The sequence below is a fragment of the Salmo salar genome, chromosome ssa28 (genome assembly GCF_905237065.1).
Source record: "Salmo salar chromosome ssa28, Ssal_v3.1, whole genome shotgun sequence".
Lineage (NCBI taxonomy): Eukaryota > Metazoa > Chordata > Actinopteri > Salmoniformes > Salmonidae > Salmo > Salmo salar.
The window spans coordinates 13,738,874-13,757,541 of record NC_059469.1 but is presented as its reverse complement, the minus strand read 5'-3'; the positions used below and the strand labels follow the sequence as shown (position 1 = coordinate 13,757,541).

Below are 18,668 nucleotides of genomic sequence, written 5' to 3'. Positions count from 1 at the left end.
AGACTGTACGATATAGATCTGTAATGACTGAATGTACCTGCTGTGTGGTGACGGTCTGACTCAGTTGTTTGTTCTGCTGCTGTCTCTGGGCCTGTCTCTGCTGCTTCCTCTGCTGGGCCTGCAGCTGTTTGTGCTGCAGCTGGAGCTGTTTCTGCTGGGTCTGCTGGATGATCAGCTGCTGCAGCTGCTGCTGTTGCTGGAGTAACAACTGGGCTGATGTCTTCTGCTGCTGCATCTGCTGTGTCTGTTGTTGCTGTTTTTGTTGCTGGAGCTGTTGGGACTGCTGTTGTTGTGTCTGCTGTTGTTGTTGTGTCTGTAGTAGTTGTGTCTGTTGTTGAACCTGTATCCGGTGGATCTGCTGCAGTTTGAGCAGAGTCTGCTGGGAGCACTGTGTCGGCTGAGGCTGTCCCTTAGGCTGAGCTTCGTCCACTCCCTCCATCTCTTCTTGCGTCTCTACCTCCTTCTTGACCCTCACCATCTCTCCGTTGGTGAGAGCAGGATGGAGGATGGCTTTGATGGAGGTGGTTTTGGTTTGGGCCTCCTGGGCATAACCGTTTACCACCGCACCCTGCACCTCTTTCAATCCTGTCTGTTTCCCGTTCTCCAGTTGCGAGCGCAGGGTCTCCACCAGCCTCTGTTTCTGCCTCAGCATGCGTGTCAGCTCCTCGATCTGCTTGTCCTTCTCCTGGAGCAACTGGTCCTTGTCCAAGGGGGAGGCCTCCATGGCTGCCCCAGGGGCTCCTGAGGGCTCCTGAGGTGGGGTGGCAGGCTGAGGCGCGGTGGGTGAAAGCCGAGACTGGGAGAGGCTGCAGGTGGGTAAGTAACCCTGGTTCTCCTCTTTGATGGAGGCTGGGGAAGGGTGCAGGCTGAGCTGGGTCAGGGGAGAGCTCACCATCTCCCCGAATAAGTCTCCATTACAGCTGGTCTCGTCGGGGCTCATTACCGCCAGCGACCGTTCTGACGGGGTGGGAGACACAGGAGGGGAGGAGTTCGTACTGCCAAACCTCATAATACGGGCTGGAGCGGCACTGTGAGCCAATGAGAAAGCAGGTATCTTCCCGCCTGCCTCTCCTGATTGGTGGGTGAGGGTATTGGTCCCGGCATGGGGGGGGGCAGAGATGGTGAAGCCAGCAGGTTGGGTTGGTAGGCTGGGTTTAGGGGTTACAGTCGCAGTAACACCAGCTCCACCATTCTGCTCCTGGTAGTTCCTCAGCCTCTCGATCAGGTCCATCTTAGTGCCAGACACGGTCAGACCCCGCAGTTTCAGTTCCTGTTTCAGCTCAGCAACCTGGAGGGGAGAAGAAGAGTTATGATTCTGATCCTTACTCCCTTATGTATATATATACAAAAGTATGTGCACACTCCATTCAAATTAGTGGATTCGGCTATTTCAGCAACACCCGTTACTGACAGGTGTATGAAATAGAGCACACAGCCATGCAATCTCCCTAGACAAACATTGACAGTAGAATGGCCTTACTGAAGAGCTCAGTGACTTTCAACCTGGCACCGTCATAAGATGCCACCTTCCCAACAAGTCAGTTGGTCAAATTTCTGCCCTGCTAGAGCTGCCCTGGTCAACTGTAAGTGCTGTTATTGTGAAGTGGAAACGTCTAGGAGCAACAACGGCTCAGCCGCGAAGTGGTAGGTCACACAAGCTCACAGAACGGCACCGCTGAGTGCTGACCTCGGTTGCAACACTCACTACCAAGTTCCAAACTGCCTCTGGAAGCAAGGTCAGCACTAGAGCTGCTCGTCGGCAGCCGCACGCAAGCCTAAGATCACAATGCGCAATGCCAAGCGTCCGTTTGAGTGGTGTAAAGCTTGCTGCCATTGGACTCTGGAGCAGTGGAAATGCGCTCTCTCGAGTGATGAATCACGCTTCACCATCTGGCACCTACTCACTTTGAAGTCATCCAGGTTGGCTGGTAGTGTCAAAGGTTTGGCCCCTCCCACAGGGGTTTGGCTCTGACGACTTGGCCCATGCTGATTGGAAGGGGCCGGGGTCGTCGGGGGAACACTGCGTGAAGGGGAGGGGCCGGGGTTTGTTGAAGTTGGCTGCTCTGCAGGTGGTCTGAGGAGAAACAAGAAACAGAGAAGTGAGTCCACACGCACACAACCAACCAGGCACACAACCAACCAACCACACAACCAACCAACCACACAACCAACCAACCACACAACCAACCAACCACACAACCAACCAACCACACAACCAACCAACCACACAACCAACCAACCAACCACACAACCAACCAACCAACCACACAATCAACCAACCAACCAACCAACCAACCAACCAACCAACCAACCACACAACCAACCAACCACACAACCAACCAACCACACAACCAACCAACCACACAACCAACCAACCACACAACCAACCAACCACACAACCAACCACACAACCAACCAACCAACCACACAACCAACCAACCACGCACACAACCAACCACGCACACAACCAACCAGGCACACAACCAACCAGGTACACAACCAACCAGGTACACAACCAACCACACAACCAACCAGGTACACAACCAACCACACAACCAACCAGGTACAAAACCAACCAGGTACACAACCAACCAGGCACACAACCAACCACACACGCAACCAACCAGGCACGCAACCAACCAGGCACGCAACCAACCACGCACGCAACCAACCACGCACGCAACCAACCAGGCACGCAACCAACCAGGCACGCAACCAACCAGGCACGCAACCAACCAGGCACGCAACCAACCAGGCACGCAACCAACCAGGCACGCAACCAACCAGGCACGCAACCAACCAGGCACACAACCACACACACAGGGTGGCACAGTCGCCTTTACACACAAAACCACATGCCATTAGACAGCATGGAGTAAATTATGTGATGCCTCTTATTTTCAAACACACATCGTTAATTGCAACCCCAACACACACACCTTTCCCTCACACACTCACTTGGGTGGTGCTGGGAGGATGGTGTGGTAGTTGTAGTGCTGCTGCTGCTGTTGGTTGAGGATCTGCAGCTGGAGGAAGAGTTGCTGCTGTTGGAGGATCTTGGCGTAGGTGGAGTCCAGCTGAGGGGGAGGCTCCCGGTCAGCCTTCTGGTCCGGAGGGATGTACTGGTGGTACTTCAGCTTCTTCACCTTGGGCTTCACGTCTTTGGACTTCTTAGACCTCTGGGAGAGGCGCTCCAAGCTGGGCTTGGACTGGAACTGAGAGAGTTACAGTAGATGGGAGAGAGGGAGGGATCGATAGAGTGAGCGAGCGAAATCAAGGGAGGGAGGGAGAGAGAGAAAGAGTAAGTAAGATATGATTGCTTGTATACAGAAAGTATTACATTCCAACCTTTCTGTACAGCACTTTGAGATATCAGCTGATGTAAGAAGGGCTATATAAATACATTTGATTTGACATAGCAAGATATTCAGACTAACAACAGGGGATGTCCCTCACCTTGGTTTGACCACTGGCAGGGCGGGAAGCAACCGGCGTCACTGTCCCATTGGTCAGCTTCTGTCGTTGCAAGGAGTCATGGTCATTCAGCAACAGAGGAGGAGGGGGAGGAGGGACCTGGGTAAGGAACTAAGAAAACATCTGATTGGTCAGTTGAAGCGCCAATAATGGGACAACTCATGTGATTACTCGTCTATGTAAGCACGCGCGAATACCATTGGCTTCATCTCCATTCTGTGGCTATAAGTACTGTACAAAAATAAAAAACATTTTTAGAATGATCTGTACCTGTGAGGGGGACATGTCCCCGTTCTGAGTGAGCATGTCAGAGGGGGACAGCTGGGAGACAGGACCCAGTGGAGAGTCGTGATTGGCTAGAGTGTCCGGAGAAAACGCATCACTGCTGTCCTCGTCCAATGAGGACTCTCCTGCACCCTTTGGAGAATCTGTGTGTGGTAGAGAGATTTATTAAACCTCTATTTCACCGTTCTTCTCACCAAACAAATGATCTTCTACAAAAACGAGTTGGTAAGTTGTGAGGTTCAGTATCACTACAACAAACATCTGTATTTCAAACTATGAGATTAGTAATTGGCAATACACCAAGAGGCGATTGCCAAACCAGAATGACTAATGATGGAATTGGTCTCACACAGTCTCCACCATGAGGATTTAGCAATAACAATGTCCTGACACCAGTTCAGTACTGTGACATTGCAATGATAACATTTTGAGGAACACTTGAACTGTGTGTGTATTGCATTAGACAGTGTGTGTCCATACCCAGTAGTGAGTGTTGCAGAGGACAGTCCAGGTCTACAGGCAGGATGTTCTTGTGGATGAGCTCTATAGGACCAGGTCTGTGGGAGATCTTATCATTGAGGTCATCAGCCAGCCTGGCCCTCTTCAGCTGCAGCTGCTTGGCCTGCAGAGACGGCTCTGCTGACGTCTCTGTGTGAAGAGAAAAACACACACAGTTTCACAAGGACGTACAGACACCACTCAATTAGGTCCTCAAAGAAGTGCATAACTAAACATACTTATGTATATAGAGCAGCACAAACAGACGTGGTATAGTTGGCTCAATGTAACCACGTCGAGAAGTGGCGTGTGAGGGTGTAGTCCTGTGGTGTAGTTCTGTGGTGTAGTTCTGTGGTGATCAGAGAGGGGGCGCGGTGACTCACCCTCCAGTATGTGCATCCTGACCAGCTCTGAGCGCTCAGGACGACTCCTGATCTTCCTCTTCAGATAGTCCTCAGTCTGGAAGGGAGGAGAGGAGGGTGGGAGAAGAGAGAGTGCGAAGAAAGGGAGAGATGAAAGAAGTATGGGAGAGAAGGGTGGAAAAGGAGAGAGAGATGAGTGTTGTCTCAAGAGAGAGGACGCAGTTCTACAAAGACTGCACATATTGAACTACAGAGAGAACGACCGACGTGGAGAGACTCACCCTGGCTCTCTCCAGACTCCTCCGCTGCTCGTGGAAGGCTGCCGGACTCTTCAGTGCTGTGGACAGTGAGGGAAAGCGGGAGAAACGACAAAGGAAGAGAGAATGAACAAAGGCGTACAGACTACGCTGTGAGCTCTTCACCACCACTGGAGACTGACAGTGTGAGAACACATGCTCAAAGCAGAACTCTATATGAAAAGGTCAAAAGGCATTATATCCACCAAACAGTAAGAGAAAATAGAACAGTATGTTTTTGTATTGACTGGTGCGTGACCCGTTTTCAGCAGAACAGTGAAGGAGGAACAGCCTGCTATAGTATGAGAGAGGTGTATGTCTGAGAACAATCAATAAAGATCTGAATTACAGACCAGACAGGATCTTTAAGGAGGGGAGGACAGATGGGAGAGAGGAGTGATGGAACAACTTTCTGAGAGGGGGACTTTCTAGATCCATCACTCTTCAACTGTATTGGTCCTCAGCATGTCCCTGTGTGTGTACTTTGTGTGTGTGAGTGTCTGTAGGCTGTGTGTGTGTGTGTGTGTGTGTGTCACTAAGCATCTCACCCCAGAAGCCCCCATCAAAACACAAATGTGGACATACACGTAAGCACACAAACATACACAACAAAACAAGTACAAGACACACACTGGAAAGTTGAAGAGGATGATGGAGGGACACTGGAGATTTCATCACCTGTGTGTGTGTGTGTGTGTGTGTGTGTGTGTGTGTGTGTGTGTGTGTGTCCATTGTGGGACGTAATGCTGGCTTACAGGAAGGGGTCAAGCCAGAGGTTAGGAGGTCAACCGGGGGGATGGGGTCACAGACTAGCAGGCCTAAATATTGGCCTAACCACTCATATCAAGTCAACATGTCTCCAAATACATGCAAATGGATCATGGAGGATCCTGTCTACTCTGTAATTCACTCTTATTTATATATCCAACTGCACTGTGACTGGAAAGCCATGACATGAGCACTACCGTCAACTGACAACGGTTTTACCGTCAAGGCCCTGTATTCTGCTATAGCCTTGGGCCAAAGTCATAACAAGTGACTTATAAAGGTTGGTTGTAATGCCTCCCCCACAGGAACACAACCTGATCCTCAGTAATCTGGACTAATCTGGAATAAGGTCCTGTATGTATGTTTGTCTGTGCAGGATAACTGTGTAGATACACAGTTCCCCTGGCCTGTTGTTGTTGTGTAATAAGAGTGGGAGCACAGAGGAGAGGCCCATCTTAGGGCCAGGTTAGCCACTTTGCACCCGAGTTGTGACCCATCGTAACAAGCCTAGCACAACCATCCGGAGCTCTTGCAAGCTTACATTCTGTTGAAGTGAAGCGAAACAAGAGTGACGCGGTCAGGATGGTCTTGGATCAGGCTAGGTCATAACAGAAGCAAATCCTGAATTGAAAATCAAACAGACCCCAACCCGGGTGCAGATTGAGTGCACTCGTCAAGGAGAGTCAGTGACAACGCTGTCACTGACTGACAATTGTGGCCTTGTTAGGGTCCTTCTGAAGGGTGCAGGTTAGGGAGTTAGTCAGCTTCTCTCTCCAGTAAGAACCGAGAGATAGCCCATGTACTTCCTCCTTCCTACAGCTGAACACTGAGTCTCTTCAGCTACTGAACAGAGCACAGAACAGGAAGTGGACACAGAAGGGGAAGCTGGCTGGCCCACTTGATAACACAACAACGCAAAACACAAGACAACACAACGCAAATTACAACACAACAAACCTGTCTGTCCAATGGAACCGGAAGAGAAACTGTGCTGGTCAAGCATGCAGAGGGTGATATTCTATTATATTTGCTGCTCTAGACAATTGAGATAAGGATGAAGAGTTTGGGCACTACTTACGTGGCATGATCCCTTGGCTGACCAGCTCCTCCCGGGTGCGTCTCTGCTGTAGTTTGAGCTGGAGGACTGCATGAGGACAGTGAGAGAGAGGTAGAGGAGAGTCAGCAACTGCCAGCATGGAAACAACAACAACAACCTCTTCAAAACAAGAGTTTCAGGTCCAGACTCCCATCCTACACTGAAGAATCCGTCTGCAGGGCAGAGAGGGTATCCTTATGTCAACAAACACAGAAGCAGACGGATAGAGCAGGACTCAATGGACAGAACCCTCGCCTTTTTTTACTTCCTCCCTCTTTTTTTTTTTTTTTTGCTGTTGCAAAGGAGGGCGGAGTACATTATTACACACTTCCTGTTTCTATACTCAAAGTGCACTTATAAAAACACAGAAGAATGTGTGTTTGAGAGAGACTCCTTGTTGCATGTACGCCTGACACATCGTTATTTCAAAACAGGAAACATCTCTTACATAACGACTCAGAGATACAGTCAGTAATACAATCGCACAATCAGTCTTGTCTGTCAGCAGACTGTTTTCTCACTGTTTAACCACTTAGGTTGACCTATTAATTAATTCCTCACAGTAGCCTGTATTATCAAGCCAGCTATGGTATACTTCCTTTCATTGTTGAAAGAGTTGCAGTACAAACTACAGTGAGGGAAAAAAGTATTTGATCCCCTGCTGATTTTGTACGTTTGCCCACTGACAAAGAAATGATCAGTCTATAATTTTAATGGTGGGTTTATTTGAACAGTGAGAGACAGAATAACAACAAAAAAATCCAGAAAAATGCATGTCAAAAATGTTATAAAATGATTTGCATTTTAATGAGGGAAATAAGTATTTGACCCCTCTGCAAAACATGACTTAGTACTTGGTGGCAAAACCCTTGTTGGCAATCACAGAGGTCAGACGTTTCTTGCAATTGGCCACCAGGTTTACACACATCTCAAGAGGGATTTTGTCCCACTCCTCTTTGCGGATCTTCTCCAAGTCATTAATGTTTCGAGGCTGACGTTTGGCAACTCAAACCTTCAGCTCCCTCCACAGATTTTCTATGGGATTAAGGTCTGGAGACTGGCTAGGCAACTCCAGGACCTTAATGTGCTTCTTCTTGAGCCACTCCTTTGTTGCCTTGGCCATGTGTTTTGGGTCCTTGTCATGCTGGAATACCCATCCACGACCCATTTTCAATGCCCTGGCTGAGAGAAGGAGGTTCTCACCCAAGATTTGACGGTACATGGCCCCGTCCATCGTCCCTTTGATGCGGTGAAGTTGTCCTGTCCCCTTGCAGAAAAACACCCCCAAAGCATAATGTTTCCACCTCCATGTTTGACGGTGGGGATGGTGTTCTTGGGGTCATAGGCAGCATTCCTCCTCCTCCAAACACGGCGAGTTGAGTTGATGCCAAAGAGCTCCATTTTGGTCTCATCTGACCACAACACTTTCACCCAGTTGTCCTCTGAATCATTCAGATGTTCATTGGCAAACTTCAGACGGGCATGTATATGTATTCTTGAGCAGGGGGACCTTGCGGACGCTGCAGGATTTCAGTCCTTCACGGCGTAGTGTGTTACCAATTGTTTTCTTGGTGACTATGGTCCCAGCTGCCTTGAGATCATTTACAAGATCCTCCTGTGTAGTTCTGGGCTGATTCCTCACCGTTCTCATGATCATTGCAACTCCACGAGGTGAGATCTTGCATGGAGCCCCAGGCCGAGGGAGATTGACAGTTCTTTTGTGTTTCTTCCATTTGCGAATAATCGCACCAACTGTTGTCACCTTCTCACCAAGCTGCTTGGCGACGGTCTTGTAGCCCATTCCAGCCTTGTGTAGGTCTACAATCTTGTCCCTGACATCCTTGGAGAGCTCTTTGGTCTTGGCCATGGTGGAGAGTTTGGAATCTGATTGATTGGTTGCTTCTGTGGACAGGTGTCTTTTATACAGGTAACAAGCTGAGATTAGGAGCAGTCCCTTTAAGAGTGTGCTCCTAATCTCAGCTCGTTACCTGTATAAAAGACACCTGGGAGCCAGAAATCTTTCTGATTGAGAGGGGATCAAATACTTATTTCCCTCATTAAAATGCAAATCAATTTATAACATTTTTGACATGCGTTTTTCTGGATTTTTTTGTTGTTATTCTGTCTCTCACTGTTCAAATAAACCTACCATTAAAATTATAGACTGATCATTTCTTTGTCAGTGGGCAAACGTACAAAATCAGCAGGGGATCAAAAACTTTTTTTCCCTCACTATATTATGTACTGCAAATCTTGCAACAATTAAAGGAAGTAAGTAGACCCTTATCAGTCTTCCAATCAGAACAACTGACCACCTAAATGACTGTGTTTATGAGTCACACTGGTGGCAGGTAGCTTAACAGTTAGAGCTTTGAGCCAGGAACCTAAAGGTCCAAATCCCCAAGCCGACAAAGTGAAAAATCTGTCAACGTGCCCTTGAGCAAGCCACTTAACCCTTTTCTCCAGGGTCGCCGTTGATAATGGCTGACGCTGGCCGTGACCCCACTCTCTGAGGGTGTCTCGGTGGAATTGGGATTAGCAAAAAGCACATTTCCAATTCACACATGCGTATAATGCACACGTGTACATGTGTGAAATAGGCCAAATATAAGCACCCACCTAATTATTATTATTATAGATACACATCTCTCTGTCCTGCTACTGTGTCAGTAACTTGTTGTGACCTTTTTGTTAACCAGGCTTTCTGGGAAACTCACCCCTGGTTTAATTATTGTATGCACTCCTAAGCCACTGCTGCATTTCTAGGAGTGGACTATTTGTTTGTCATCAGTTCCCGTTTTTATGTTGTAGGCTAGTCTCTGTGGAGCGGCCACATGCAGAGTGTATATGTGTGTGTGTGTGTATGTGTCTTTCTCTCTCGCCTGGTCTTTTAAGGGCAGGACCATGACATCATCAGAAGTGCCAGGGAGTTTGAGTCTAGTCAGCTGTTCTGAGGCTGGTCTTCAATCTCACAGCATCTCAGGGAGTCTGAGTCTAGTCAGCTGTTCTTTTTATTTTATTCTTTTTATTTTACCAGATAGGCCAGTTGAGAACAAGTTCTCATTTACAACTGCGACCTGGCCAAGATAAAGCAAAGCAGTGCGACAAAAACAACACAGAGTTACACATAAACAAACATATAGTCAATAACACAATATAAAAAATATATTTACAGTGTGTGCAAATGTAGAAGAGTAGGGAGGTAGGCAATAAATAGGCTATAGAGGCAAAATAATTACAATTTAGCATTAACACTGGAGTGATAGATGTGCAGATGATGATGTGCAAGTAGAGATACTGGAGTGCAAAAGAGCAAGAGGATAAATAACAATATGGGGATGAAGTAGTTGGGTGTGCTATTTACAGATTGGCTGTGTACAGGTACAATGATCAGTAAGCTGCTCTGACAGCTGATGCTTAAAGTTAGAGAGGGAAATATAGGACTCCAGCTTCAGTGATTTTTGTAATTCGTTCCAGTCACTGGCAGTAGAGAACTGAAAGGAAAGGCGGCCAAAGGAAATGTTGGCTTTGGGGTTGACCAGTGAAATATACCTGCTGGAACACGTGCTACGGGTGCGTGTTGCTATGGTGACCAGTGAGCTGAGATAAGGCGGTGCTTTACCTAGCAAAGACTTAGATGACCTGGAGCCAGTGGTTTGGGGACGAATATGTAGCGAGAGCCAGCCAAAGAGAGCATACAGGTTGCAGTGGTGGGTAGTATATGGGGCTTTGGTGACAAAATGGATGGCACTGTGATAGACTACATCCAGTTTGCTGAGTAGAGTGTTGGAGGCTATTTTGTAAATGACATGACCGAAGTCAAGGATCGGTAGGATAGTCAGTTTTACGAGGGTATGTTTGGCAGCATAAGTGAAGGAGGCTTTGTTTGCGAAATAGGAAGTCGATTCTAGATTTAACTTTAGATTGGAGATGCTTAATGTGTGTCTGGAAGGAGAGAGTTTACAGTCTAACCAGACACCTAGGTATTTGTATTTGTCCACGTATTCTAAATCAGAACCGTCCAGAGTAGTGATGCCAGTCGCGCAGGCGGGTGCAGGCAGCAATCGGTTGAAGAGCATGCACTTAGTTTTACTAGCATTTAAAAGCAGTTGGAGGCCACGGAAGGAGTGTTGTATGGCATTGAAGCTCATTTGGAGGTTTGTTAACACAGTGGCCAAAGAAGGGCCAGATGTATACAGAATGGTGTCGTCTGCAAAGAGGTGGATCAGAGAATCACCAGCAGCAAGAGCGACATCATTGATGTATACAGAGAAGAGAGTCGGCCCGAGAATTGAACCCTGTGGAACCCCCATAGAGACTACCAGAGGTCCGGACAACAGGCCCTCCGATTTGACACACTGAACTCTATCTGAGAAGTAGTTGGTGAACCAGGCGAGGCAGTCATTTGAGAAACCAAGGCTGTTGAGTCTGCCAATAAGAATGTGGTGATTGACAGAGTCGAAAGCCTTGGCCAGGTCGATGAAGACTGCCGCACAGTTCTGGCTGAGGTGCACCCATAACCAGCTCGGAAACCAGATTGCATAGCGAAGAAGGTACGGTGGGATTCGAAATGGTCGGTGATCTGTTTGTTAACTTGGCTTTCGAAGATTTTAGAAAGGCAGGGCAGGATGGATATAGGTCTAACAGTTTGGGTCTAGAGTCGCTCCCCCTTTGAAGAGGGGGATGACCGCGGCAGCTTTCCAATCTTTGGGGATCTCAGATGATACGAAAGAAAGGTTGAACAGGCCAGTAATAGGGGTTGCAACAATTTCGACTGGGTCCAGATTGTCTAGCCCAACTGATTTGTAGGGATCCAGATTTTGCAGCTCTTTCAGAACATCAGCTGTCTGGATTTTGGTGAAGGAGAAGCAAGGGGGGGGGGGGGGCTTGGGCAAGTTGCTTCAGGGGGTGCTGAGCTGTTGGCCCGGTGTAGGGGTAGCCAGGTGAAATGATCGATTATCGTAGATTTATCGATGGTGACAGTCTTTCCGAGCCTCAGTGCAGTGGGCAGCTGGGAGGAGGTGCTCTTACTCTCCATGGACTTTACAGTGTCCCAAAACTTTTTGTAATTAGTGTTCAAAAAAGCTGGCCTTAGCTTTCCTAACTGACTGAGTATATTGGTTCCTGACTTCCCTGAAAAGTTGCATATTGCGGGGGCTATTCGATGCTAATGCAGAACACCATAGGATGTTTTTGTGCTGGTCAAGGGCAGTTAAGTCTGGGATGAACCAAGGGCTATATCTGTTCTTAGTTCTACATTTTTTTAACGGGGCATGCTTATTTAAGATGGTGAGGAAAGCACTTTCAAAGAGCAACCAGGCATCCTCTACTGACGGGATAAGGTCAATAACTTTCCAGGATACCCGGGCCAGGTCGTTTAGAAAGGCCTGCTTGCTGAAGTGTTTTAGGGAGCGTTTGACAGTGATGAGGGGTGGTCATTTGACCGCGGACCCATTACACATGCAGGCAATGAGGCAGAGATCGCTGAGATCCTGGTTGAAGACAGCAGAGGTGTATTTAGAGGGCAAGTTGGTCAGGATGATATCTAAGATGGTGCCCATGGTTACAGATTTAGGGTTGTACCAGGTAGGTTCCTTGATAATTTGTGTGAGATTGAGGGCATCTAGTTTAGATTGTAGGATGGCCGGGGTGTTAAGCATGTCCCAGTTTAGGTCACCAAACAGTACGAACTCTGAAGATAGATGGGGGGCAATCAATTCACATATGGTGTCCAGGGCACAGCTGGGGGCTGAAGGGGGTCTGTAACAAGTGGCAACAGTGAGAGATTTGTTTCTGGAAAGTTGAATTTTTAAAAGTGGAAGCTCGAATTGTTTGGGCACAGACCTGTTCTGAGTCTGGTCTTCAATCTCACAGCATATCAGGGATTCTGCTGTAAGCAACGGTATTCATTTCTCTCTCTGCTCTCGCTAACACACACACACACACACACACACACACACACACACACACACACACACACACACAAACGCACTCGAGACTCACGTGTATGTAACATAAACACACTGTTACACACATAGACTTGACTCACGTGACTATGCAGGAAGACAAGCACACACACGCACAATAACACAAACATGTGGAACGTGCCATCCCAGGGCATGCCACACCACTTGGCACCCACGGGAAGTAAAGAGAAGGGAAGGATCTATTCTGGGAGAGAGAATCACTATCACTTCCTCACAACTCTCCCCCTTTACCCTCTCTCCTAACCTTGCTTCTTTCTTTCTTTCTTTCACAGGCTCCCTGAGGCAGGTCATTCTCAATTATTTTTCTCTTCCTCTTTCCCTGGGGAACTTCAAATTTAGTATTTCACTATAACCTTACCTCATTCTCTCTCTTTCTCACTCTCTGTCATCATTGCCTTGCCACCCACTCCAAGCCTCCCCCTGCACTATTCTATCCACAGAACAAGAGATCAGAAACACTATCTGACTGATACCTCACACATCTGATACTCACTGACAGTATTCATGTTATTAAGATGACACTGTAAAACCACCCTTGTTTAGGGTAAATGTACCTATAAAGCCCAGGTGCCTATTAAGTCCACTTCCGTCTTGATTCAAATACAAAATAAATAAATGTAATGTTGCAACCAGTGAATCTGGTTGTTATATCCTTAACCGTTTTTATTCTAAGCCAATCAAATGCTTTTATTATTCAGTTGACAGTTGTGTAAGTTCAAGGCTGCAAAAAAAACATTGGTGTTGAGGCGACCCTCAGATAAACACATTTTCAATATTTTTAGTACCTTCTCAGATAAGTGATCATACTTTATGTAAAATTAAGAGACTAATGTGCTGATATATGCACACGATAGCATATTACTATTTCTTGCCATTTTAAAAGATGGATTTTTCATGCTAGCAGTCATGCCTGCTTGTCACAGTCAAACAGTAGCAACATAACTTGGTGAACTACAAGATAGATAGATTACAGGCATTCACAGCTTACATTTTTTTATGAATTAGTTCTTATTTTACTATTAAATGAACCTTGCATTGTTTTAGATAAGTCAAATTGACAAAAATTGCATTTTTGTTCCTGTTCCCAAGAAAGCTAAGGTAACTGAGCTAAACGACTATCACCCCGTAGCAGTCACTTCCGTCATCATGAAGTGCTTTGAGAGACTAGTCAAGGATCATATCACCTCCACCCTACCTGACACCCTAGACCCACTCCAATTTGCTTACCGACCCAATAGGTCCACAGAGGATGTAATCGCATTCACACTGCCCTAACCCATCTGGACAAGAGGAATACCTCTGTAAGAATGCTGTTCATCGACTACAGCTCAGCAATTAACACCATAGTACCCTCCAAGACCCTGGGTCTCGACCCCGCCCTGTGCAACTGGGTCCTGGACTTTGACGGGACGCCCCCAGGTGGTGAGGGTAGGAAACAACATCTCCACCCCGCTGATCCTCAACACTGGGGCCCCACAAGGGTGCGTTCTCAGCCCTCTCCTGTACTTCCTGTTCACCCATGGAGGCGTGCATGGCCACGCAGTCAACGTAATCATCAAGTTTGCAGACGACACTACAGTGGTAGGCTGTGTGGTGTCGGAGTGTGGTGTCAGGAAAATAACCTCACACTCAACATCAACAACACAAAGGAGATGATCGTGGACTTCAGGAAACAGCAGAGGGAGCACCTCCCTATCCACATTGATGGGACAGTCTTGGAGCAGGTGGAGAGATTTAAGTTCCTCGGCGTACACATCACAGACAAACTGAAATGGTCCACCCACACAGACAGCATGGTGAAGGCGCAACAGCGCCTCTTCAACCTCAGGAAGTTCAAGAACTTTGGCTTGTCACCAAAACCACTGAAACTTTTACAGATGCACAATCGAGAGCATCCTGCCGGGCTATATCACCGCCTGGTACGGCAACTGCTCCGCCCACAACCGTAAGGCTCTCCAGAGGGTAGTGAGGTCTGCACAACGCATCACCGGGGGCAAACTACCTGCCCTCCAGGACACCTACACCACCCGATGTTACAGGAAGGCCAAAAAGATCATTAAGGACAACAACCACCTGAGGCACTGCCTGTTCCCCCCGCTATCATCCAGTAGGCGAGGTCAGCACAGGTGCATCAAAGCGGGGACCGAGAGACTGAAACAGCTTCGGTCTCAAGGCCATCAGACTGTTAAAACAGCCATCACTAACATTGAGTGGCTGCTGCCAACATAATGACTCATCTCTAGCCACTTTAATAATAAAAAATTGGATGTAGTAAATGTATCACTAGTCACTTTAAACAACGCCACTTTATATAATGTTTACATACCCTACATTACTCATCTCATATGTATATACTGTACTCTATACCATCTACTGCATCTTGCCTATGCCGTTCGGCCACCGCTCATCCATATATTTATATGTACATATTCTTATTCATTCCTTTACACTTGTGTGTATTAGGTAGTTGTTGTGAAATTGTTAGATTACTTGTTAGATATTACTGCAGGGTCGGAACTAGAAGCACAAGCATTTCACTCGCATTAACATCTGCTAACCATGTGTATGTGACCAATAAAATTTGATTTGATTTATCTCAGGTGGGCTTATAGGGTGAAGTAGCACAAAAATCACTCCCTCTATATAGAATGGAAATGGAAATAAATAAAGTGGTCAATATGATCAATACTAACTTTGCATAATATTGGAGTCTGTAGTGAATATTTATACCCCAAAACCATTGGTTTCCAAATATTTTATGAGTAGATTTTGCTAGTTGGTCTATTTCACCATAAATCACTGTTGTTCCAATTCAGCCCAGTATGCTTTGAAACACATAGGATAGTGTGTTGATATCTCTAATAGTCAATGAACATGATGAACTAACTAACAAATTAAGAATAGCAGTACAGCAAATGTGAATCAGCTTTCAGATAATTGGTTCAAAGTTGTGTTATGTTATTTGTGCAAGGCTTCATATCAACAGAGTGGCAGCAGTTTTTTTTGTTCTAACCCAGCAACAACACACCTGATTCAACTAATCATGTCTTGATTGAAGTATGATTAGTTCAAATCAGGTGTGTACTGGTTGGCAAGAACAAAAGCCTAAGTCCACAGTGATCTCTGTAGATATGATTGGACCCCCCCACCCCGATCGTTATGAGTGCTACTTTCACGATGAATAGTAATTATCAGTTTATATTAATAACTTTTGGGGATATGAATATAATTTTACATAGGAAATGTCCGTTTGTACGTTTTGAACGTTTGGAAATTCATTCAAATGTATTATTTAATTTATTAGTATTTGGAACACCCATGGACTTAAAAAGGTACATTTGGAACCCATTAAGCCCAGTCCGGACACATTTGATCAAATATTGTTATGCCTTATTAATAAATGCTGTAAATAAAGTAATAATACTTCACAAGATTAATCTTTAATTTTATCTCCACTTTTCTTACAAAAATCTGGACTGTATATGTTAGAAAAGTCTAAACTTAGATTTTAGTGACAAACTGGCAAAGACATAACAGTTCCCTTCAGTTCAGACCTACATCAATCCAAATACTAGCCCACATGTCTTCATGACCACTGAAAGCAACAGACAACTTCCACCATATACCCTTCCCCAATGAGATCCCTCTGGATCTGCAGCGGTCATATAGGAAGTAGGGCTATTTATTAGAATATTGGGACAAAGCCCAACTCTGGAGAGCGACAGAGAGCGAGAGAGAGAGCGAGCGAGAAAAACAGTGGAGAGAGAAGATAGAACGCAGAGAGAGAAAAGAAGCGGGAGGTGGGCCAACTGCTGGCCAACTTGGGCTAATCCCAGTGCTCATGTGTCATTAGGTCTAATAAATATGTCTGCTGACTGCCACTGTCCCCAAAGGGCCCCAGACCTGGCACAGCACCGCCCACACCTGCTGTACACACACACACACACGTCAACCTAGAAGTCTCCCTTATAAACACGCAGGCGCACACAGCAGCCTAACACTTGGCATGAGCCTTGGAACATGTCTATTTGCAAAACACGCGGTAATGATCCAGTGAGCTCATCATTTGGACGTTAGCTTAACCATTACATAATACAACCAGGGAGTTACAGACAAACAGACATGAGGAATGACCAATGAACAGCTTATGGTTCATCAAATGCATCAATAAGAAAGGAGCAGGAAGAGGACGTATCAAAAGGTTGACAGAAGTCCTGTCACCATATAGAATCAAACCCAAAGCTGGCTAGACCATAAACTAGTGAATTATAAAATTGAGGGCTAGGCTCCAACTAAAACACAAATCAGATCAGATTTCCCCTCTACGCTGGGTGTCTTCTAACCCCACCCACCTTCTTTGAGGCTGTGATAGGCATGTCTCTCATAATCCATCAAGTCCTGCTTGTCCAGCTCTTCCCCCATTGGAGGAGAGTCCAAGGGGGCGAGCTCAAAGGACAGGAAGTGGTTGGTGTCCAGCATGATCATTTAGACTTGCTATTAATTATCTTTGTAAAAAAAAATATTTTCATATAGAGGTGTCGTCGTTCAAGTCTTGAATAGATGCTGATACAGCGGTGGCCAAAGATATGGAGCGGGAGGCAGTCGATGGGTCTCTAAAAAGAGGTCTCGTCTGCAATACACGACATCCAAGAGCGTATTGGTTTTCCTCTCACTAAGGTCGAGGCAGGGAGAAGACGTTCGTCTGATTCATTGCGTGTCCAGATGACTTCTGACTGTGCTTGTCAAAGGTTGATTAAGTAGCTTGAAATTTCTAATCAAAAGAGGGGATGTGATTTGACTCAAGAAAACTTGCCATCTTCCGTCTTCCTGGTCAGAAATTCTATTTTCTTCTCTTTCTCTCTGTCCTTCCCTCGTTTCCTCTCGTCGTGACAGTCAGCTAGGAACGATAGAGCTGCTCCACTAAGGTGTCCAATGAGACGGTGGAAATCCACAGGGTAAAACCAAAGATGAAAAAGAGAGAGGGAGGAGAGAAAAAGGAGGGCAGCAGCAGGGACGAGAGCCCAGAGAGAGTGAGAGACTGCTCTGGTTGGAGCTCCTCACTCACACACACACACACACACACACACACACACACACACACACACACACACACACACACACACACACACACGGTGTTGGTGATAGAGTTCTCCTGCTCAGCTGTTGCCATTCATTCATGTCTCTGCCCACATACCTTCCCCCTTCACAGCTCAACCTACAGACCCAGCCTCCCCCCCAGAGAAAAGGGATTTGTTGATAAACAACAAAAAAACATTGAACTCCACAGATGTTATACTGAAGACATACCTGAGACACATTTAAAGAAAAACTTGGTAATTGTGTTAACGGTTTTGATAAGTCATCATTCATGGTTAAATGCAAGAAACTTTATCAAATCAGTGACGGCAATAACAATGACCTCGAAGTACAACCGGTTTTAGATTTCTCTCAGTACTGTACTCGTTATTCTTTGATGGAACATATTGATACACTGAGTATCTATGGCTCTTCGGGAGATTTGCAACCTTTATCTAGTAGAACAAGTGCAATGGAATACATCATGCAACTCCTCTAGTGAGCTGCGGCAGGCAACTCCTACATCACATGCTGTAACACAGTGACAGAGATTATCTCAGAATCTACCTTTCAATCTTGACAATGCAGGTTACAGTCAAAGCTACTGCATTTGGGGCGACACGTTCTGTTCACAACCTGAACACATGCAAAGCTTTTCTGTCCTGTCTGTGGCTGCTCCAGAATGCTGCCGAGGTCCCCCAACACTCCAACCCCCCCCCCCCTCCCCAGCTCTCTGTGTTTTAAATAGTAGGGACAGCTGGCCATAGGGGGCTATATTCAGCTCAGTATCACCTGTGTGGCTGCTGGGTAGAGTTACTTACAGACA

At 46.4% G+C, this 18,668-nt stretch overlaps 1 protein-coding gene across 5 annotated transcripts in view; it reads right to left on the bottom strand.

The window, feature by feature from the left end:
- mrtfab (myocardin related transcription factor Ab) overlaps window positions 1-18,668 on the bottom strand; it is a 51,928-nt gene that overhangs the window by 5,757 nt on the left and 27,503 nt on the right. For 3 of the 5 annotated variants that reach the window (XM_045710328.1, XM_045710327.1, XM_014179618.2), the window contains 9 exons: window positions 6,762-6,827; window positions 4,901-4,956; window positions 4,641-4,716; window positions 4,240-4,407; window positions 3,745-3,902; window positions 3,457-3,585; window positions 2,959-3,215; window positions 1,906-2,074; window positions 38-1,288 (listed from right to left, as the gene is read on the bottom strand). In XM_045710328.1, the coding sequence (XP_045566284.1) occupies window positions 38-1,288; window positions 1,906-2,074; window positions 2,959-3,215; window positions 3,457-3,585; window positions 3,745-3,902; window positions 4,240-4,407; window positions 4,641-4,716; window positions 4,901-4,956; window positions 6,762-6,827 (2,330 nt within the window). Of the gene's footprint in view, window positions 1-37; window positions 1,289-1,905; window positions 2,075-2,958; window positions 3,216-3,456; window positions 3,586-3,744; window positions 3,903-4,239; window positions 4,408-4,640; window positions 4,717-4,900; window positions 4,957-6,761; window positions 6,828-17,118; window positions 17,795-18,668 lie in introns of those variants that run through there. The other 2 variants (XM_014179615.2, XM_014179617.2) reach the window with 2 other exon arrangements.